General features: G+C 40.4%; 1 protein-coding gene and 1 pseudogene across 1 annotated transcript; both read right to left on the reverse strand.

Annotated features, from left to right (window-relative positions):
• LOC120287795 overlaps window positions 1–17,466 on the reverse strand; it is a 32,785-nt pseudogene extending 15,319 nt beyond the window's left edge.
• Window positions 17,467–21,006: 3,540 nt separating this feature from the next.
• Window positions 21,007–22,849, reverse strand: LOC104417841 (tyrosine N-monooxygenase). The gene is made up of 2 exons (XM_018860525.2): window positions 21,822–22,849; window positions 21,007–21,636 (listed from the first exon to the last, which is right to left on the reverse strand). The coding sequence occupies exons 1-2, from the start codon at window positions 22,785–22,787 to the stop codon at window positions 21,007–21,009; spliced, it is 1,596 nt and encodes a 531-aa protein (XP_018716070.2). The 5' UTR covers window positions 22,788–22,849.
• Window positions 22,850–23,079: the final 230 nt, after the last annotated feature.

Genomic DNA, 23,079 nt, shown 5'->3' on the forward strand with positions numbered 1-23,079 from the left:
GGATACCTTGATAGAATCATGTTTAGAAGATGTAAAAGAGTAAAGTCGAAAGTTACGGTTAGAAGTCCGAAAGCTGAATTTAATCCATTGGCCACACTGGCTTTAGACTGTGAACACAATTTCAAATAAACTCCATTTGTTTAAGAGTGGTACGCAATGTACAGTTCCTTGCCCCCTAGTTTAAATGATTTGATGAAGCTTTAACTTGAAAAAACAGGAGAAGAAAATTTCAGATCTTAAGCATTAACGAACGTATCCAGAAACAACAGGGTAAGTGGTGAACCCCCATTCATTCCTGGCCTCGTGAAGGTCAGACTGACAAAACCCACAGAAGAGGGTTTTAATGGTGACATCTTCATCATCATTTTCCCTGCAAAACAGTACATACAGTGTCAGACATGCACGTCAAATGCATTGCATCGCTCACTTCGAGAGGCAGAGTCTATTTGTACGTTCAAAAACGTTGTTTTGTTCTGAAGTATAGTTGAAACTGTTCTCCACCACATTAGCTCATCAGAAGAACTACATCCGCATAAATATCAGCGGCCCCAACTGAATTCCAAAAAGAGATGGTAAAGAAAAAACACTGATCCAGGTATGAGAGAGAAGTCAAAGAGGTTTCCATAACGATAGAAAACCAACCCTGTAAAAACTATAGCTGTCATCTCACTACGGAGAACATCATCTCAAAATTAAGATTTTTGAAAAAGGAAATCAACTCAAATTTCTTTGTTGTTTCCCTGAGATCAATTGTATACCTTTTAACTTTCCTCTTCCTCTTTTTTCATCCCTATGACCTTTTCCTTTTCTAGACAAAACCATCACCTCAACCCATGTGTTATTTTGCCATCCTCTAGTGATCCATTAGAGATTAGTGGGGAGCATGATTTCAAGGAAGAACATGAAACTTGAGAATCGGACTATTAGGAACTTGTAGGTTCCTGGTTCCAAGGTATACATAATAGATTTCAGGTTCCAAAATATGAAGATTTTGTTTTGATAGGTAGGTTCCGGGAATTTAGTTGGAGGAACCTGAAATTAAAACATGTAATTTGTGACCTAAAACCTAGAACAAGTTTTAATGTTTTTTCTTGATTTATGTCTTCATGTGATCTTGCGATATTCCATACAATTCGATGATGAATATATATTTTGAAAGCTCTAATTTGAGATTCCATTTCATGGCTGAGACTTTTACCTCATTAATGTTCATATTTTCTATATGTCTTTATGGTTGGTGAATTATAGCAGTAAGTGATGGTCATTAGAGGTTTTAATTCACTGCAATCATTCAATTAATAATATAGGTGGAACTTATGTAGATCTTGGAATTGACCTTGAAATCTACGATAAGGTAGGTTTCAAGTTTTAGGGTATGCAGGGTAAGTTTTAGGTTCCAAAAAATGAGAAATTTGTTTTAACGGGTACGTTCCAGATTCTAAATGGAACCTGTGAAACCTCATGCTCAATTGTTGAAACAGAACTTTCGCCACATGTCCATGACTAATCATTGGCTGTAAGCCTAAGCATAAGAAAGCATATGTCCTTCTCAGTTTATTCAAGAAGAAACAATCTAATCTACTATGTTGCACAGTAGAGATCTGATGAAAACGACAAGAAGCTCTGGAACCCCCTTGACTTGGAGATCTAGCGTATTACTCAATCAATACACGGCCAAAAGTAGAACTCCAAGCATGCTGTTATTAGAATATCCATTCTCGAATGTTCACATGTGCTCATAGTCGAAGCATTATCGCTAGCTAGGTAGATACTATTGGAGATACCGTTGCCTCGAGATTTGATATGATTTGGTTGATTGATATCATATGACTGATGCGATGCTCCTTGATTACTGTATATTAGGGAATATTTTCTTTAATTTTCTTTACAATTATTCCCTAAATTATTTAGACTCTATGTATCATAAATAGGCTTGTACATTGTATATTTGATATGAGAAAGCAATATACAATTTCCATTATCCTATTCCTTTGTTCGGCTTTCCATCATCTCAATTCCTTACATGGTATCAGAGCTTCTGCAATAAGCTTCCGCACAGCAAATTTCAACTTGCAAAGCAAAAATGCCCAAAAATCAGAATCCGAATTCTGGTTCATCCAACAACTCCTCCAATGACCCTTCTTCAGATCCCAACATTACTGAAGAGAACTAGCTCGAGGAGACGAGAGAAAGACAACCAAATCCAAATCAATCAATCCAAGGATATGCTCGTTCAGGATAAATTTTTCTAGGGCCATACCTTCAATGGGTCCCCGTTCAAGTTCAACTGGGCCAAATCGGCTTCGTTGAAAATAGTGGGCCAAGAGAAGGTCTGAATCCTGAGTCTAGGTCAGGTTGGCAATTCCCAAATCAAATTGGTTCGGGTCCACTGGGTTTTAGGGCAAACTTGGCTTTATTTTTTAGCCCCAACTTCATTCCACTTGCTGGAACCATTAGTGGCTGGTCGAAACCAGGCGACGCCCTCTACACGACCATCGACGACGGTCCGGAACAACACCTAATTACCCTAAAACTCACGGGACTGGAGAATTACTCCGTTTGGTCTTGAGAACTCCGGCATGCCCTAATAACGAAGGATAAAGATGGATTTATTAACGGCATCGTGCCGGTGCCGTCCGACGAGTGGCTTGCACGACACTAGAGGAAGTGCAACCAACTCGTGCGAACGTGGATAGGAAATTGTCTCAGCCCGGAGGTAGCCGCAGGACTCCCACCAACCGAAGACATGAAGAAAATTTGGGATAACATTCGGGAGATGTACGGGAAACTTGATAAGGCTAAAATTTTTAGCTTGACCAAAGCTTTGTTAGAACTAAAACAGGGTAATCTCTCAATTACCACCATTTTTAACAAATTGTCTACTCTCTGAACGAGTAGGAGATGGTGGAGGAAAAGCCCGAGGGTCCCGAAGCTACTCTAGCTCAATACTGAGCAATTAAAGAGCGAGAAAAGGCAACACATTTTTTACTTATTCTCAACGAGATGTACTTGCCGTTCCGAAGCCAAATCCTTGCGATAGATTCGGTTCCACCTCTTGGACACATTTACCAACTTGCCGTCCAAGAAGAATCCCAATGTCTTGCTTCCACGGAATACTTGAAGACGAGAGATCGCATTGTCTTGGCAGCAAAAGCAACAACGGAGCCGCACCGGAGCAACGGACGGAACACCCATGGAAGCTTCTCTCGAATGGGATCTGCAGCGCTAGGGTTGGTGGTGAAGAAGAAAACCCATCTTTTCAAATGGATGGATGGGATTTGATGGGGGCCTTTCGATCTGACGGCTCAGGACATACCAAAGCCTTAATGCAGATGGGCAAACATGATCTAATCCCTAGATCGGACGGCCCAGGATGCAAAGTGAGATCTAACAGCTAGGGTCTCATCTTGGCAGCGCCTAAATCAGACGGAGGAGATTTGGCCACATCACCCACGTGGAAAACCTCCAGTGACCGAGATCCTACCACGTCATCCAGATTAATTGGTCAAAATTCAAGCAAAAAAGGTAAATTTTGTGAATTTTGTAAATGTCCTTATCATACTAAGGAGGATTGTTGGAAATTGCGTGGCAAGCCGATGGATAGGGGGAGAAAAGAACATAACACTTCCATTGCAGCAAATGCTAGGGTCAACTAGCCTATTAATCAAGATCAATTCCAGCAAATTATGAGGGCACTCAATCAATTAGAAACAAATGACAAAGGGGGCAGCTATGCAGGTACATCTTATTGCCTTGAAAATTCTATTTCAGATAAGGCATGGATTATTGATTCAAGTGCTTGTGACCACATAGTTTGCAATGAACGTTTCCTATCTCAAATTCGCAAGTCTCCCCACAATACTTCAGCTCATCTTCCCAATGGAAATGACACTTGTCACGACCCTTCTCTTAGGGGGAGGGAGTAGGTTTAGGAGTATTGCCTAAGGATGGACCTAAGGCCCATGATTAGGTGTGAGCTCTCCCAAGCCCATATCTCACGTGACATTTGGATATTTCCTATGAATTTTTGTACAAAATGAGTTGCCACTAGCCTATTGGGGTTGGCTAGAAACCAAGTGAAGTATGAGAGTATACCTCACTTCCTACGCAACCAGAGAATCTAGGGTTGATGACTTGACTACACTAATTAGCCAATTAGTGCCCTTTGGTACCTATTCTTGTTCATTTTAAAAGAGAATTTTTGCCAAGCAGTTTGGATTGATTTTATACGTATCCACTAACATGTGAGGTGATCATTGCAGGTGTGCAATCATTAAAGTAACAACCATAGGTACCAAGATCCTAATTGCACTAAAATTAAACACGTGCAATTAAATATAATTAGATATTCAAATGAAACATATGATATAATTAAAAGACGAGCAAATAAAGGACTAATTACACTAAAAAAAAACAATACATAACAATTCTTAATCAAACCCCATTATTTTTGGATTTTCGAAATTTTTAATTAATTATTTTTAATTTTTTTTTGGAATTTTTAAAATATTTTAAAATATTTATATTTTTTTTTTGGATTTTTGATTAATAAATAAAATAAAATAAAAAAATTCGAGGCCGGATTGGGTCGGGTCCGATCTAACTCGACCGGGTTCACTCGGTCAACGCAAGCCCAGTCCAATTGGAGACCGGACTAGGGTTTGGTTTGGCAGCTGGGTCTACGGCGGCCCATAGCCCCGAGATCCTCTTTTTTTTTTTTTTTTTTTTTTTAAAGAAGCCCAGCCCAAATCGAATTAGCCCTATTTTCTTAAAAAGAATGAGCCTGGCCGAGAGATATGTCAACCCATTTGCGCAAGCCCAGCTTGGACAAGTCAAAACCCTACCTGGGAAACAAACGAATCGGGTCAGCCCGATCCACAAGCTGACCCGATTCATCCCTCCTTCGCGGCTACTTGCATACTGCGAGGGCAGCGGCGCGACAAGGGATGTCGCCCACCAGGGGAGGTGGGTGGCGCCGATAGCGGCGACGATGGTGGACGAAGGCGGACGGCAGCAAGTGTGACGCGGATAGGCACCAACGTCGCCTAGCGTCCCCGATCGACCGAGCTCTAATGATGGTGGGGGCGTCCGACCAAAGCAAGGTCGGAGTCGATACCGACGGTCTCAAAACACAGACCTCAACATAGATAGCGACGCGACAACAAGTTAGCGAGGGCCAAAATTCGCGTGAACCGGACGACCACGAACTCTGGCACGACAATCACTAAAAATAGGGGACAATGGGGTGTGGCTTACCGAGTAGTGATGGCGGAGGCCAAATAGGGCAGCAGCGGTTGTGGCAGTGTTGGGTTGCGGGTCGGAGGCGCTGCGGGGTCTAACAGGGCGCAGTGTTGGGCATGCGAAAAGCAGGCGCGAGCGGTGAGTGCAGCTTCCGGCGGGCGGAAAGCGGAAAGCAAGCACGGCAAGTGGTAGTCGAGCCCACCAGGAAGAAGAACTTCTTCTTCCCCGTTTTTTTCTCGAGCTCTCTCCTCTCGCTGGTCTTTGTTCTCTCTTTGTCTTCTTCTCCTTTTTTTTTTTTTTTTTTTCCGGTTCCCTTCTCCCTCCTATGCCCGGTTCTCTGTAGGGTTTTTCTTTTTGCCTGAAGATCAGCCCAAGAGGAAGAAACTTAGTGCAGGTCGAGCCGAGGGGAGAGAGGAAAGGAGGAGAGCCGGGTTGGGCCAAGGCCAGATTCGGCCTAACCCAGCTCCTCTTGTGTCTTTTGTCTCCTTTTTCTTTTTCTCTTTTTTTTTTTTTTTAGTGACTAATTCCTAATTACATGGTTTATGTCCTAAATAAAATTGTAAAATTTAGGTGTCAACAGTTGCCCCTTTTTGAATGGGAGCTCGAAGAGGTTCCATTCAAAGATAAAAGATACCTAAATTATTTTGGCAATAGAGACACCCTAGGTACATAGTCACGTATTAGGTCGATGGTAAGTACTGATAACTATGGAAGCGCGTCTTGTCAATAAGAGGAAGAAAGACTCCGGGCTACAAAAATGCACTGGGTCATAAAAAGAAAGGAAGACTCTAGGATACAAAGCTCTCCGGGTCATAAGAAGACTCCAAGATACAAAGCTCTCCAGACCATAAGAAGGGAGGAAGACTCTAGGATACAAAGCTCTCCGGGCCATAAGAAGGGAGGAAGACTCCGGGATACAAAGTTCTCGGGCCATAAGAAGGGAGGAAGACTCTGGGAGACTCCCGGATACAAAGCTCTCCGAGTCATAAGAAGTGAGGAAGACTCTAGGATACAAACCTCTCTAGGGTCATAAGAAGGGTGGAAGACTCTAGGATACTCTCCGAGTCATAAGAAGGATGGAAGACTCCAGGATCAAAGCTCTCCAGGTCATAAGAAGAGAGGAAGACTCCAGGATATAAAGCTCTTTGGGTCATAAGAAGGGTGGAAGACTCCAGGATACAAAGCTCTCCGGCTCATGAGAATGGTGGAAGACTCTAGGATACAAAGCTCTTTAGGCCATAAAAAGGGAGGAAGACTCCGGGATACAAAACTCTCTAGGGTCATAAGAAGAGAGGAAGACTCCAGGATACAAAGCTCTCCAAGCCAAAAGAAAGGAGGAAGACTCTGGGATACAAAGCTCTTTGGGCCATAAGAAGGAGGAAGACTCCGAGTTACAAAGCTCTCCGGGTCATAAGAAGTGAGGAAGACTCCTGGATATAAAGCTCTTCGGGTCATAAGAATGGTGGAAGACTCTAGGATACAAACCTCTCCGGGTCATAAGAAGGGAGGAAGACTCCATGATACAAAGCTTTCCGAGTCATAAGAAGAGAGGAAGACTCCGGGATACAAAGCTCTCCAAGTCATAAGAAGGGAGGAAGAGTCCGGGATACAAAGCTCTCCGGGTCATAAGATAAGAGGGAATGAGGTCTCACCGTGTAACAACAAGTTTCGACCGAGTATGATAATCTCACCATGTATGAACGGGTTTTGATTGGGAGGTAGGTCTCACCATGTTCGAATGGGTTTCAACTAGGAAGAAGGTCTCACCGTATATGAACGGGTTTCGACCGGGTATGATAGTCTTACTGTGTACGAACGGGTTTCAACCGGGTATGATAGTCTCACCGTGTACGAACAGGTCTCGACTGGGAGGTAGGTCTCATCGTGTACGAATGAGTTTCGATCGGGTATGATAGTTTCACTGTGTACGAACGGGTCTCAACTGGGAGAAAAGTCTCACCGTTTATGAATAGGTTTCGACTGGGTATGATAGTCTCATCGTGTACGAATAGGTTTCGATTGGGAGAGAGGTCTCGCTGTGTACAAATGGGAGGTAGATCTCACCGTGTATGAATGGGTTTCGACCAGGAGGAAGGTCTCACCGTGTATGAACGGGTTTTGACCGGGTGTGATAGTCTCACCGTGTACAAACGGGTTTTGACTGGGAGCGGACAAACATGGTTTACGGATGAAATCACAAGCCGTGTGGTTTAAGGATAGACCCACGAGTCTTATGGTTTAATGATAGACCCACAAACCTTTAGTTTTTAGGGAAGCACTCGCTAACCCCTTGAAAAAATGCATGGCTTCACTAGGGAACCTTGTCAAACTCAACTTGAGCAAATGTTATTAGAGACATCATCAAGAGACGCATTGGCAATATTGCCGCATTAATTGAACAAGCTAATCAAGCTAAGTTCAATTTCTTTTAAAAAAACATTTGATGTCAATCAGCATCATGTGGCGCAACACTGTCATCTTGTTTGGGAATGTATCATTAATCATCAAATTCTCTGGGAGTTAAATTCTTATCAAAATGGCTACAACTCGTGAAAAAGACTCATTAAACATGCCAAGCTAAACCTTCTTAGTCAGAAATAGTTTCTCACACTCTCAATAAAATGGCTGTTTGATCCCATCCATTTGCGTGGGAAGTAACTGATTGCTAAGGGTATCTCACATAACCCGTCTCAAAGGCTTTCAGAAAAATTCATGATGAGCACAATCCGATCGACCAAAAAGGCCTTTTGAGAGGACCGCAATATAGACTCAATTAGGGCTTACGCAAAGGAATTATTGCTTTGAAGCCAATAAAGGAACATTTGCCGTTATCTTCATCCGGTTTACAAGTCGAGAACTTTGAAGATAAGACAAGATAGAATTACCTCCACTCCTTCAAGTGATAGCTTTATTTGTGGCATTCTCATTTTCACTCAAACCATCACAATCAGAAGAGACTTTGGAAGGGGGTGGTAATGTTAGCTTGGGAGAGGCTTGAAATGCTTAAAATTTTCAAGAGGGTTTTTAAGAGTCGGTGATCATCATCGCATCGCAACCAGGTCATTCGACCATTCGAAAGCATTTGGCTTTTGAAACACAGCACATCTCGAAAGTCCCTTGACTAATCATTTATGCAAAGGAGCTTTGCTCATTTCTCTAATGTCCTTTGCTCTAGCGATGAATTTTTGTGTGTAGGCACTTGGACTTTGATAATTTTTTCTTTTACATAAGATGCAGCCTTTTGGCTCTTTTTCTTAACGGGCATTAGCCTTGCTTTTACCAGGCACACTGCTTTTTCATGCCCCCTAATTTGTCAATTTTTTTTTCTTTGAACTTTTGGAGCTCTTACGACTTTCAAGATGCTTTTCCCATTTTCTCGTAAATATCAATTGTATTTGATCAATTCTTATGCCTTGCTCCAATGAAGGGAGATGCTCACCGCTCGGGGGTTCAGAAATGAACAATTAGGCCCAAATTGGTTAAAGCAACGGGTATTAGTGTTTGGATAGAGAAAGGAAATGCTCTTCTTCACATTGGAATGAATCAAGCTTTGATAAGAATTCCTCTGAAGCTATCACTAAAAGATTGATGCAAGTGAAAGTAATATAATCTTTCTCAATTTTTCGGTCTATAACACGACTATAACTCTTATGCTGCCCCAATGTGGGGTCATTCTCGACATGGGTACTTTGAAGGATCATCTTTTTTTTGCCCCAAAGGGGTAGCAAGAGATTAGTGCAATGCTTGAGATTGATGAAGGAAACACCTTTATCATTTCGATCTTTGCACTCAATGCAAATGAATCATTTGTCCTAAGAGAATGTCACTTTTCACTCAACTCTCAAAGTGTTTGAATGATGTGTTTGGAAATGGCTTACCTTTCCTCATCCTAAGTATTCTCTGCTTGGCATGATTAACATCTCAATTTCATTTTGTCAAGATCATCCGAGTAGATTAATCTTCATAAGGAATTTTGATTCAAAATGAATAATCCACAAAACGAGGAAACAATTTTGAGATAAAAATGATGCTCGAAAAGTTTGTAGAAATTTTTTATTATTCACTTTTGTGCTTATCTCATGGAAAGCGCCAAATTTTTTTTTTTTTTTTTAATGGAAATTCTCCTTTTTTTTTTAAATTTTTTTTTTTAGAAGAAGGGTACTTACCTGCGGCATGGTGACCCAATAACCTTGTAAAAATGTAAAAGAATATGTTAGTGCAAAAATCATTAGGGATTAAAATGTTGGAAACGATACATTGTTACCCTTCACTCGCTTTTATCCTTTGGACGCTAACACCTCTTGAATTCACCTTCGTGGATATTTGGTAACTTGAAAATACCCTTCCCTTGCATTCGCCTTTAAATGTTTGACGTTTTCTTGATTCCTTGGTGGAAGGCGATGCTTCTATGGTCAAGGTACGACTCCTTTTTTTATTTATTACCCTGTAAGAAGAGGAGATGAAACGGGTTATCTCTATACTTAATTAAGTTCAACTAAGGAACGATACATCCTTCTTGATGAATTTGACAATATTGTTCCAGTACACTTCATTGGTAGGAGATGAGAGATTTTTTTTCTAAATCAAACGTCGCTCTCCCACTCTTTATTTGACAAACCTTTGTTCTGTTCGAATCCGTCCTGTATCAAAGAAAAAGACATGTCATTTTTTATACTGAAGAGAATCAAGCTTAAGAACGATATACATCATTTTCAAAGTTGGGTGATCAACATCCCAAGGTATCTCTCATGGAGGAATAGACAATATTGCCCTTTGTTTCATTTGAATCTTTTTTTGTTTAAGATGAACAAGACTTAAAAGTGCTCCATCGCGTTTGTTGGGAACGTTACAAAACTTGGCACTCTTGATATCTCCTTGACAATGAAAAGAAAAGCATGTCAGAAACGGTATTAGAAATGAATAACCGGAATCGATACGTTTTACTCTTCCTTTGAATTCACCCTTTTGGATACTTGGCAACTCCCTTCATTTGTCTCATCATGCAAAGTGAATGAGATCGACTGGTTATTTTGGCACATAAGGCATTTGCGAATAACAAAACTTCTCAAAGTGGAATTCGACTTCGTTCCGCTTCTATGGAAAATTGGCGCCGACGAAACCTCAACGCATACTTGCTCCTTGAGTTTGATGAGCCCGAGAAAATGACTACATGAAGAGAGGGCCTTAAGCAAAGTTTTCTTGAAATTCATTTTGGAAGGTAGACGTAAAAGTTCGCCTAAAATACTTCTGAATTTTTTTCTGCTTTGTTTTGTTTTGTTTAGTTTTTTGTTTTATTTTTGTTTTTTATAAAAAAAAAAAATGATGATTTTCATGAAACTGAATTCCATCATAAAAAATGTGAGTCCCACGATTTACAAAAGCAACAATTGGATTCACAATCAAAACTCAAAATGAAAAACATGATTCTTAACAAGAATAAGAACATTGATAAAATACAACTCTTCTATAGATAAGAGTAAAAATTAACTCTTGTCCTAATGTCAAGGAGCACCACGCATAACCTGCAAAAAGATGACAATGTTAGTACGTGAATGAGAAAAAATGATATCTCAATGGGGTCACTTCTTACAATAGAATCAAGACGACGGTACATGCCCCATAATCATTATTACAGGGTTTTAGTATTTTGCCAAGATTTTATCATAAGAGAAGACATCATTAAAATAATTAATCCACAGCCATTAATCGAATGTCCACCTTTATTTCAAAAAGTTTCGTTTGCAAAAGTGTCATTAACTGACTTCTATTTTGAGAAATTTGTACACAAAATGATTTGCACTTTAGCCCCAAAATGTGAGAATGAGAGAATTTGATTAAAAAAAAGAATGCAATTTCAATTTTTGTGCCACAATATAAAATCACAACTTGAAATTTTTTTTTCTTGTCAAAATGATTTTGAGCCCATAACTAGAAATTTAAACAAAACCACGTGTTCAACAGGGCCAAATCAAAGTATTTAGAACTTGCTTTCAATGTTCACTTATCAAAAGTGACTGCCAATTTTTTTTTCAATCACAAGCCTACATCGCCGAGGGCATTCAATTGATTTCCGCGAATTTCAAAATGAAAATGCAATACAAAGTGGGCAAATAAAAAGGAAATGATACTTACAATGGGTGCCAACCTTTGTCTTTTATTTATTTATCCAATTACATAGACATACACATGGAATGTGGTTCGATTTCTATTCTATACGGCTCAAAATGAAGCCATAGGATCACCGGATTGAACCAACAAGGTCGTGGCTGGGTCGGGTTACCCATGACTCCGGCTTTGTTAAAGAACTGACCCGTGTCGCATGCTCATAGACTGGGGTGGGTACCTTCGACGTGAAGAAAGAAATTTCGAGGTAGACGTGGGCGACTTGTACTACACGGTTGTAGTCAGAGTGGTATTCACCTCAACACCATCCTAAGTGATCCTATGCATCTCGAGTCCGGTGGCAGGTTGTGTGCGCTATGGTGTAGTGCAATGCAGGAAACGCATGCATGACAATTTATAAGCAAACAACACTCCGTACATAAAAAATAAACCATACATTCCTACACCTCCCTACAAGACAAAGGTGAACAAACATTTCTCCTTATACCTCCCATTTTGCAAAAACATTTAACACCTTTAATATTAGGGACGTATCTGGAATTCTCGTTGCCAAACAAAATATTTTTTAATAAGATTAATTTTGGCCTAAGTCCTTTAAGGTTTAAAACCAATTCCCTAGTGGAGTCGCCAAGTTGTCGCGATCTATCCCTCAAGAGGAGGGACTAGGTTTAGGGGTATTGCCTCAGGATGGACCTAAGCCCCATGATTAGGCGTGAGCTCTCCCAAGCCCATATCTTGCGTGACATTTGGATATTTTCTATGAATTTTTGTACAAAATGAGTTGCCATTAGCCTATTGGGGTTGACTAGAAACCAAGTGAGGTATGGGAGTATACCTCACTTCCTACGCAACCAAAGAATCTAGGGTCGATGACTTGATTACACTAATTAGCCAATTAGTGCCATTTCCATACCTATTCTTGTTCATTTTAAAAGAGAATTTTTGTCAAGCAGTTTGGATTGATTTTATACCTATCCACTAACATGTGAGGTGATCATTGTAGGTGCGCAATCATTAAAGTAACAACCATAGCTACCAGGATCCTAATTGCACTAAAATTAAACATGTGCAATTAAATATAATCAGATATGCAAATGAAACATATGATATAATTAAAAGATGAGCAAATAAAGGACTAATTACACTAAAGAAAACAATACATAACAATTCCTAATCAAACCCCATTATTTTTGGATATTCGAAATTTTTAATTAATTAATTATTTTTAATTTTTAATTTTTAAATATTTTTAAATTTTAATATTTTTGGATTTTCGAATTTTTTTAAATATTTTTTTATTTTAAAAAAAAAATAAAATAATTCGAGGCCGGACTAGGTCGGGTCTGGTCTAACCCCACCCGGGTTTGGCCCGATCAGCAGGGGTCGGGTCCAATCGAAGACCGGACCCGGGTTCGGTCCAGCAGGCCCAGGTTTGCGACACGGGCCCATAGTACAGGCCTGGCTCGAGATCCTCTTTTCCTTTTTCCCTTTAAAAAAAAAAGCCTAGCCCAAATTGAATTAGCCCTATTTCCTTAAAAAGGATGAGCCCGGCCCAAGGATATGTCAACCCATTTGCGTAAGCCCCCCTAGATGAGTCAAAACCCTACCCGAGAAACAAGCAAACTGGGTCAGCTCGATCCATAGGCTAACCCGATTCATCCCTCCTTCGCGGCCACTTGCATACTGCGAGGGCAACGGAGCCAGCAAGGGACGCCACCCACCGGGGGAGGTTGGTGGCGCCAATAGCAGGGACAACGGTGGCAAGTGTGACACGTATAGGCACTAACATCAGCTTTGGCGTCCCCTGACCGGTTGAGCTCTAATGATGGCGAGGCCGTTCGACCAGAGCAGGGTCGGAGTCGATACCGATGGTCTCAAAACACGAACCTCAACACAAACAAAGACGCAGCAACATGTCAGCGAGGGCCAAAATTCGCATGAACCGGATAGCCACAAACTCCGGCCCAGCAATGACCAAAAACAAGGGACAATGGGGTGTGGCTTACCGGAGTAGCGACGGCGGAGGCCGAATAGGGCAACAGCAGGTTAGCGGTGGTTGTGGCAGCGTTGGGTCGCGGGTCAGAGGCGCTACAAGGTCCGACGAGGTAGCTACCGATGTTGGGCGTGTGAAAAGCAGGCATGAGGGACGAGTACAGCTTTCGGCAGGTGGAAAGCGAAGCACGGCAAGCGGTAGTCGAGCCCACCGAGGAAGAAGAACAACGGTTTTTCTTCCTCCTTTTTTTTTCTTGAGCTCTCTCCTCTCGTTGGTCTCTATTCTCTCTGTGTCTTCTTCTCCTCTTTTTTTGTTTCGATTCCCCTCTCCCTCCTACATCCGATTCTCTCTAGGGTTTTTCTTTTTGCCTAAAGATTGGCCCAGGAGGAAGAAACTTAGCACGGGCCAAGCGGAGAGAGGAAAGGAGGAGAGTCGAGTTGGGCCAAGGCCAGATTCGGCCCAACCCAGCTCCTCTTGTGTCTTTTGTCTCCTTTTTCTTTTTTCTTTTGTTGTCATTGTTTGTTTTCTTTTCTTTTTCTCTTTTTTTTAGCAACTAATTCCTAATTACATGATTAAGTCCTATATAAAATTGTAAAATTTAGGTGTCAACAACACTCATATCACTAAAATTGGAAATGTTTGCCTCAATCAAATCATTACATTGAAAAATGTCCTCTTCATTCCCGACTTTCAATTCAATTTGACTTTTGTGTCCAAACTCTGTGAAGACAATTCTTGTCAAATTTTCTTTGATTCCGATGTCTGTTTCTTTCAAGTCCTTTTGACTGGGAAATTGATGGGTTAGGGTAAAAATCACGGTGGACTTTATTTTTGGGCTACATTACCCAACATTACCCAATAACATTGATTTTTCTTGTTTTTCCTTAAATAAAGGCACCATGTGTAATGCCAATATCAATAATAATATTTTGTCACATTGACGATTAGGTCACAGTGCTTCCTTCCCTCATCTTAAGTGTCCTATTTGCCCACTAGCAAAACAATCGCATCTTCCTTTTCCACAATGTACATCACGTGCTACTAAAGCCTTTGCTCTATTGCACATGGACATCTGGGGACTCTATCACACCCCACATCATGATGGGTCTCGGTTCTTTCTCACTATTGTGGATGATTACACACGTGCAACTTGGGTCTTCCTCATGTAGTCCAAAACCCAAGTCCTTTCCCATTTAAAGGTTTTCATTACTCTGATAAAAAATCAGTTTGAAAACTCCGTTCAATGAGTTCGTATTGACAATGCCCACGATTTCTTTAATCATGATTGTTCCTTGTTCTTTACCTCCAATGGCATTCTACATGAAAGTTCTTGTGTCTATACACCTCAACAAAATGGGATTGTCGAAAGGAAGCATCGTCATCTCCTAGAAGTTGCTCTTGCCCTCAAATACCAAGCCTCAATTCCGGAAACATTCTAGGGAGACTGTGTGGTCATGGCAGCTTACTTAATCAATTGGATGCCGACTTCAACCTTGAATGGATGAACACCTTTCGAGATGTTATTTGGTAAAAAACTTGACATTCGACATATTCGTGTTTTTGGATGTTTATGTTATGCATCTACTATGGGGCCTCGGGACAAATTGGGTCCCCGTGCCCTGAAATGCATATTTATGGGAGACCCGTCTCTTCAAAAAGGATATTTGGTTCTTGATCAATCAATTGGGTGGTTTCTCATTAGTAGGGACGTTGTTTTTCATGAGGTTGCTTTTCCTTTTCAAAGTAACGCATCCTTGGAGGAGCTAAAAAAGGAGATTGGTCAGCGTCCTCCATTTTTAAGTAAGAAGACATGTCCCCTTCGCAACTAATTTTGGTTCCTCAAGTGGGAACCTCACAGATGGCACCCACGTGTCTAAAGAAGATCCCAGCTCATCACTAGAAAGGAATGAAGACATGCATACTTTAGAGAATTCTCCCACTTATCAGTTGGAAAATCATGTGGTTGTTTCTCCAACTTCTCAAGCTAATATTTCTATGGAGAAATCTAATCCGACCCCTCCTTGATGTTCGGAATGAACAACATAGCCTCCCACATGACTAAGGACTATGTCTGTTCTACGTCAAGCTCTTCGGGTACACACTATCCTATCTCCTCATATGTTAGCTTTGCTCATTTATCGCCAAAACATATGTGTTGCATTAGTAGAATATCCGAAGAACAAGAACCATTGTCATATGCTTTAGCTGTTAAAGATTCTCGCTGGCAACAAGCCATGGCGGATGAACTACAAGCCTTGATGAACAACAACACATGGGATATATTTCCTCTCCCAGCTCATCGATGGCCGATTGGATGTAAGTGAGTGTACAAAATTAAATATAGACCTGATGGCTCTATTGAACTTTACAAAGCACGGTTAGTGGCTAAAGGCTTCACACAGCGAGAGGGATTCGATTATCAGGAGACATTTTCTCCAGTTGCAAAAGAGGTTACTGTTCGATCTTTTTTGTCTGTTGCAACATTCCAAGTTGGCCCCTCCACCAAATGGATGTTCATAATGCTTTTCTTCATGGGGATTTAGAAGAGGAGATATATATGGACCTTCCACTGGGATTATGGAGATAAGGGGAGAATAGAGTATGTCATCTCTGCAAATCTCTATATGGGCTCAAACAAGCATCTCGTCAGTGGTATGCCAAATTCACCAATGCACTCACTGATGTAGGATTCAAACAATCAAGGCATGATTATGCCTTATTCACATGGAACCGAGGTACATCATCCTTTTATTTATTAATATATGTTGATGATATACTTATCATGGGAAATGATGCATCTGCCATCAAAGCATTCAAGAAGTACCTGCATTCGACATTTCACATAAAAGATTTGGGACCCCAAAAATATTTTCTCGGGATAGAAATTGCACGATAAGACAAAGGAATTTGCCTTAGTCAATGAAAATTCATCTTGGTGATCATATCAGAAGCAGGATTGTTAGGTTCCAAACCGACAGTCATCCCAATTGAGCAAAATATCAAGTTAACAACATTTGACTACGACAAGGGATTATTACCACCGAATGAGGACCCTCAACTCAAGGATCCCTCTACATATCAGAGACTTGTTGGGAAACTCATTTATCTCACCATGACTAGACCTGATATATGCTACGCGGTACAAATTTTCAGTCAATTCATGCATGATCCAAAGCAGTCTCACATGAATGCAGCATTGAAGGTGGTGAAGTACTTGAAAGGATGCCCTAGTCTGGGAATACTACTATCTCGGAAGAATAACATGAAGATGATGACATATTGTGACACAGATTATGCCACTTGTCCTATGAGTAGAAAATCTGTCACAGGCTTCTGTATCAAACTGGGAGATTCACTACTCTCATGGAAAACGAAGAAACAATCAATTGTTTCTCTATCATCTGTTGAAGCTGAGTATCGAGCAATGGCAAAGACCATCTATGAAATCGTGTGGATAAGAGGATTGCTTCATGATCTTGGAGTATGGATCAAGGAACCAACAATCTTACTTTGTGATAATGATGCATCCCTTAAGCTTGCAATGAACCCAGTTTTTCATGAGAGAACGAAGCATATAGAGGTCGATTGCCATTTGATCAAGGACAAGATATAGGATATAGTGATCAAAACAAAAGGAATAAGGACGACAGAGCAACTTGCAGATATATTCACCAAACCTTTGTGTCACAGGCAACATGCATATCTTCTAAGCAAGCTGGGTGTTTGTGTACAAACCATCAGCTTGAGGGGAGTATTGGAGATACCATTGCCTCAAGATTTGATATGAGTTGGTTGATTGATATCATATGGCTGATGCAATTCTCCTTGATTGATACTGTATATTAGGGAATATTTTCTTTACTTTTCTGTACAATTATTCCCTAAATTATTTAGACTATGAATCATAAATAGGCTTGTACACTTGTATATTTGATATGAGAAAGCAATGTATAATTTCCATTATCCTATTCCTCTGTTCGGCTTCCCATCATCTCAATTCCTTACAGATACCTTCGAGAGAAAGGGAAGGGCAAGAGAAGGCCAGACTTATCTTGGGCGGCTCAACCGATGGGCTTGTGAGGATGCTCTTGAGCCGGTGATTCCGCCATCACTTGCCTCTAAAATACTCGTGCAACTTATTTTTACCGACTGTTTTTTATGTATACCATTACTAAAAAGCAGTTGGAATTAGAATGGAGAGTGCACCAGCAATAAATGCGAGAATAATTACATGCCTCATCTTATTGTGTTTTTCTTTTTATTTGGCAATAACTCTTTATTTCCATATGGCAATAACTTGAGATTTGTTTCCATACAGGTGATAAATCTTTCAGAGATGATTTACACCTTGATGAATTTGACGGATCAATATCATGAATAACAATATATGAGCATCAAATTAATCCATCGCCAAGTTCATGTATATTGAATCAATTCATCACATATGGATGATGAGGTTTCATTGGTCTAGAACCAATTTTAACAGAAATACTAGGAATTATCGATAAAATTATTATAAGCTGCAGTTAAGCAAATTTACGAGAGAATGTTCATTCATTACTAGTAAAACTATTTAGCTATATATCAAAACATGCGACATTAAATTTGAGTAAAAGTACTTCATTATTTAGATATTTGTTCATCTCTCTTTTTTTTTTTTAGTTTCTTAGACCGGACAAAATCGCTAGGTCAATATAATATTTATAAAGTATTTTGTGATATAATAGTCTTATATTGAAACACAAACTTTCTAATTATAATTTTCAAATAAGTACACGTAATTAGAAAAATTAGTGCACTAGAAAATGTAAACTTCTTCAATCTAATTGTCTAACAGGTACCTTGTCAGTAAAATCTTTTACACTTATTTAGTTCCAAAGATGAGGATTGCGAGAAGATCGTGAAAGATGGCTCAATATTCCACGGAGAAAGTTGGTGGAGATATTTCAATTACCGTATATTACTTGCAAAGCATTCATGAAATACCCATTAAGATACAGGTCTTGTTTACAAAAATCTCGATAACTTATAAGTATATTTAAAAAGATTATTTTTTACTATTAATTGCCCACAATACGCGGGTCACTCCATATGTTTTGTTACACATGCCGATGCCATAGAATGCACATTTTGAAGCGACTGAGGTGAGGATTTTACTAGAAGTTCGTGGGGGAGAGAGAGCCAGAACTTGTCGGGACGCCAGAAATTTTGCTAGGGGACGCTGCCGGAAGTTTTGCCAGCAGTTCTTCGTCGGAGCAACGGCAGAAAGAATCAGCCTCCTCTTACTTTCCTGTTCTCTGTGTATTTTGCTTTCCTTGTATTGGAGAAGTACAAACGTGGATATATGTAATGGGTTCGAAAATAATTAAAAGAGATCCACAAATTTCCCGAATCTCTTTACTTTCCTGTTCTTTTTTTATTTCTTCTTTCTTTAAACCAGTTGAACATATCGTGCACGTGCCCAATTCTCGGACTTTTGCCACCAAGTTTCGTCCATGTTATTTTATCATTTGGCTTTGGCCAAATTTCTATGCTCTTGCGGGATTAATTCTGAAAAAGTTGAATTGCAAGATAGATTAATTTTGACAAATTTGTTTTGAGCTTTTCGCACTTAATCTGAATTGCAAATGGGAGTCAATAATCAAGTTACATCTTCTTTACTTAGATATTCACATCAGATTATTCTAGAGGAAAGTTTCAAGCATATTTTAAAGTTTTGATCCACTGACTATGAAATTGAATTTAGGGAAAATTCTAAATAAAGACTTGAAGTATCTTTATTTTTTCAAATAAGAACCTAAAGTGAACATTGTTTCAAATAAAGATCCAAGTGGCCAAATCGTCACAAATAAGGGCTTTTGGCTAGCTGGAGACTATTCTAGCTATCGGAGAAAGGGTATTTTGGTCTAAATATATTTTTGTAATTTAAAAAAAAAAATTCCTTTTTTTTCCTTTTCCTTTTCTTTTTTTCCCCATTTTCCCTCTTCCTCCTTCAACCATCGTTGTAGATGGCTAGTGGAGGTCAGTCGCTTTAGGCGAGGGCCACGCTTGCTAGCATTAGGTGAGGGTTGCCCTCACCTAGGCGAGTGAGGGTGGCCCTTCCTGGCGTTAGGTGAGGATGGCCCTTGCTTGACGCTAGTGAGGGCCACCCTTGCCTAACATGACGGAGATCATATTTAAATATTAACAAAAGACCAAAAAAAAAAAAAAAAATGAACTCCTTGGTGTTCTACACTTACTATGAAGAAAGTGTGTAAATTCAAGGGAAAATTCCAAATAAGGGCTTGAAATACTCTCATTTTATCTAATAAGGATCCGAAGTAGACGTTATTCAAATAAGGTTACGAAGTGGACATATTAGTGTTAAAAAAGGGTCTACCCTCTTAGACTGAAGGGCATTTTCATCTTTTAATTTAATTTTATTTATTTATTTCCTTTTCTTTTTTTTTTTTTCCCCTTTGCTCCACTAACCACCGCAGAGGTTGCCAAACTTAGGCAAGGGTAGCCCCCGTTAGAGTCGGGGGCTGCACTCGCCGATGAGGGCTACACTTGCCTGAGTCTAGCCACCACCACCATGGTTGGCAAAGGGAAAGGGGAACAGAAAAATAAAAATATATAAATAAATAAGTTAAATTAAAAGATGAAAATGCCCTTTTGTCTAAGAGGGTAGATCCTTTTTTAATGTTGATATGACCATTTCAAGCCTTTATTTGAAACAAGTTTCATTTTGGGTCTTTATTTGAGACGCATTTGGCTACTTCAAACCTTTTTTTAAAATAATGCACTTCAAATTCTTATTTGAGAAAACAAGAACACTTTAGCACTTTATTTGGAATTTTACCTTAAATTTACAATTGATATTAATTGCTTTCTTCATGGTAGAAGAACACCAAGTAATTCCTTTATTTATTTATTTATTTATTTATTGTTCTGGTCTTTTGTTAATAGTTAAATATAATCTAAATATAATATATTTAACATTTGATAACGCTTTTAACAAATTGAGATTTTCCATATTTTGATAAATTATATTTTCCATTTTTTTTTATCATGATCAACTAGATAATCAGACATATAGTTTCGCACAAACTATTAGACAAACACAGGCAATTAATTTTGTGCTCTTAGGCCATCATAAATATAATTTTTTTAATCTTCTAGGTAGCTTTTGTGATTAAAAATATGAGACCATAGATTAAATTAATAAATTTCTCTAGGCAAAGTGATAATATGATGCAAGGTAAAATGATATCTTGTTAGGTGCAATGAATCATTTGTACAGTGATACCAATAAAAATATGTGATAAAAATAAATACAGTTTTTTCCCTTAGCCTGATGAAAAAACAACAAATTGAAGAGAGTGGTAGAGATAGCATCTGCTCCAAACAACTTCATTAATAACGGTGGTAACATACATGAAAATGTTGGACTTACTCAATTTCAAGAGGTAGAGATTATATTCAAGACAGGGAATTTTTACATCAATACATTAGAATATGTTTTGGGTAGAAGCCCCTAGTTCACACTCGAGATTTCTTATTTGGGATGTCCAGCTTTTATCCAATGGACATCTGGATTTATTTTATTGACATTGATTATTCATATAATATATCAACAAAAGTACGTCACCATGTCTTTGTACTGGTATCTAAGCAAGATAGAGATGACTTGGCAAGCGCAGCTCCGCTTGAGCTACTAATGGTTCAGCGAGGAATAGGTCATCCCTCGACTCGGCGAGATTGATTCTCGACAAATTGGACGGTTTACTCCAACTAAACCCTTGGATTAGCCTAGCGAGAAGCATCACAGTCATTGTTGTCCCAAGTGCGGCGGCCATGCAACCGCGTCGGCCAGTGCTGAAAGAAATGAAGCGCAGGTCGGGTTCTGTCAGCACGACTTCTGCTTGGTCACTCGTGATGTGCCGGTCCGGGTTAAACTTGAGGGGTTCGTCCCAAACCTTGGGGTTTCTACCGAGGCCGACCCGGCTCAAAAGGATGTGGCTGCCCTTGGGGATGCGATAGCCGGCCACCATGGTGTCTGACATGGCTACGTGTGGAACGTTGAAGGGCGCGATCGGGTGGAGCCTAAAAGCTTCCCGAGCACATGCTTTGATGTAGTTGAGCCGGGGGATATCGGATTCTTGGACGAACCTCCCCTTTCCAACAACTCTATCTAATTCTTCTGTGGCTTTGTTAAGGAGTTCGGGGTGATTTATCATCTCCGCCATTGCCCATTCGACTGCGTTTGATGGATTGTCCACTGCTTCAATCATAATCTCCTGCATATTAGGCCGTGCATGATAATGTTAGAATTTAAACTATTTAGACCACTGTGGGTCTTCGACCCAAAAAAAAAAGACCACTGTGGATCCGCGGCCTATACATATGGAGAAACCAATCAGGATGTACAGTTTTTATGGTTTCTATCTGATCGAACACTCTAGCGAGAAGGATATAACTTCACCATCGTCTGGGCTCGAACTTCTTCTGGCGTCAGCAATGGCTTCCCTTGTGAGTCTTTAAGCATAATCAGAACATCCAACAAGTCTTGAGGCTCTTTTTCATTACTCTCCCAACTCAAATCGTCCCTGTGTCGTTTGATCCTCTCGCTTATTATGGGTTCATGCAACCTCCTAAGGGTCCTCACACTCTCTTTTACTTTCTTCTCGTGCCCATCAAGGTCAAGCCCCACCAAGAATGGAAAGTAATCAGAAACACAAAATACATAGAGATAATACAGCGCATTGAAGATCGCCTCTACATGTTGTTCTTCATCAATGGTTGGTCCTCCATCTTGCCTTCCCTTGCCAAAGTATCTCTTGTTGAACATCAGCCTTCTTGTCACATTACCACAGTAGTGCCTCGCAGTGGTTCTCAAGTTCACTTGATGACCTGAGGTTTTGCATCGGTTAAAGACATACTTCACTAGGTTATCGGCTTCCTCCGCTCTCTTGTCGTGGAGCCACTTGTGCCGTGCCGGGCATAATACCTCCGACACCAAGACCCGCCTCATCTTCTTCCATTGCTCCCCGTAGGGTGAGAGGGCTGTCGTCAAGTAGCTGCTGGTTAATGTGCCAGACGCCATCGTAACCGGCCTTGAGGCGAACAGCGAATCCTGTTTCCTGAGGAATTCTTGAGCGATTGTTGGACAGGTCACGGGAATGATGTGTGTGCTCCCTAGACGGATGCAAGCTATCTCAGTTTTCTTCTCCTTCATCAGGCGATGAATCCACCGGAACACGGGCTTGTTGCAAAGCATGCCCAGGGCACAACCGACCACCGGCCACGGGGCGGGGCCAGGAGGGAGTGGGAGTGGATTATGTTTGTTTCTAAGGGTTTTGCTATGAAGCTGCCGTTTCACGATATTACATAAAGCGATAAGTGCCAAGAGAAGTAGGGCATTAATGGTGGCCAGGGTGGCGGAGCTCATTGTGGCGGTGGCAGCCAAAGCGTTCGTCAATGGCTGTTGCTACATTTGTCTTTGGCTGTGGAGGTTTCCGACCACCGGGGTTTTGCTATGAAGAAGGAAAGGGGAGAGTTCGCATGGTGAAGTGAACATGCAAGCAGGACGCCTTTACATAGAAGCAGAGGCCAACAACTGTTCGGATTCGCTGTCTGTGCCCAACAAGTGTTCGGATTCATTCTAATGACAATGTGTGCAACATTTTGTGTTTCAAGAAAACGTGCAAGGTGCCTATTCCCCCGTTCTGGGAATCCCACTT

This window comes from Eucalyptus grandis, chromosome 8, assembly GCF_016545825.1.
Source record: "Eucalyptus grandis isolate ANBG69807.140 chromosome 8, ASM1654582v1, whole genome shotgun sequence".
In the NCBI taxonomy this organism is placed as follows: Eukaryota; Viridiplantae; Streptophyta; class Magnoliopsida; order Myrtales; family Myrtaceae; genus Eucalyptus; species Eucalyptus grandis.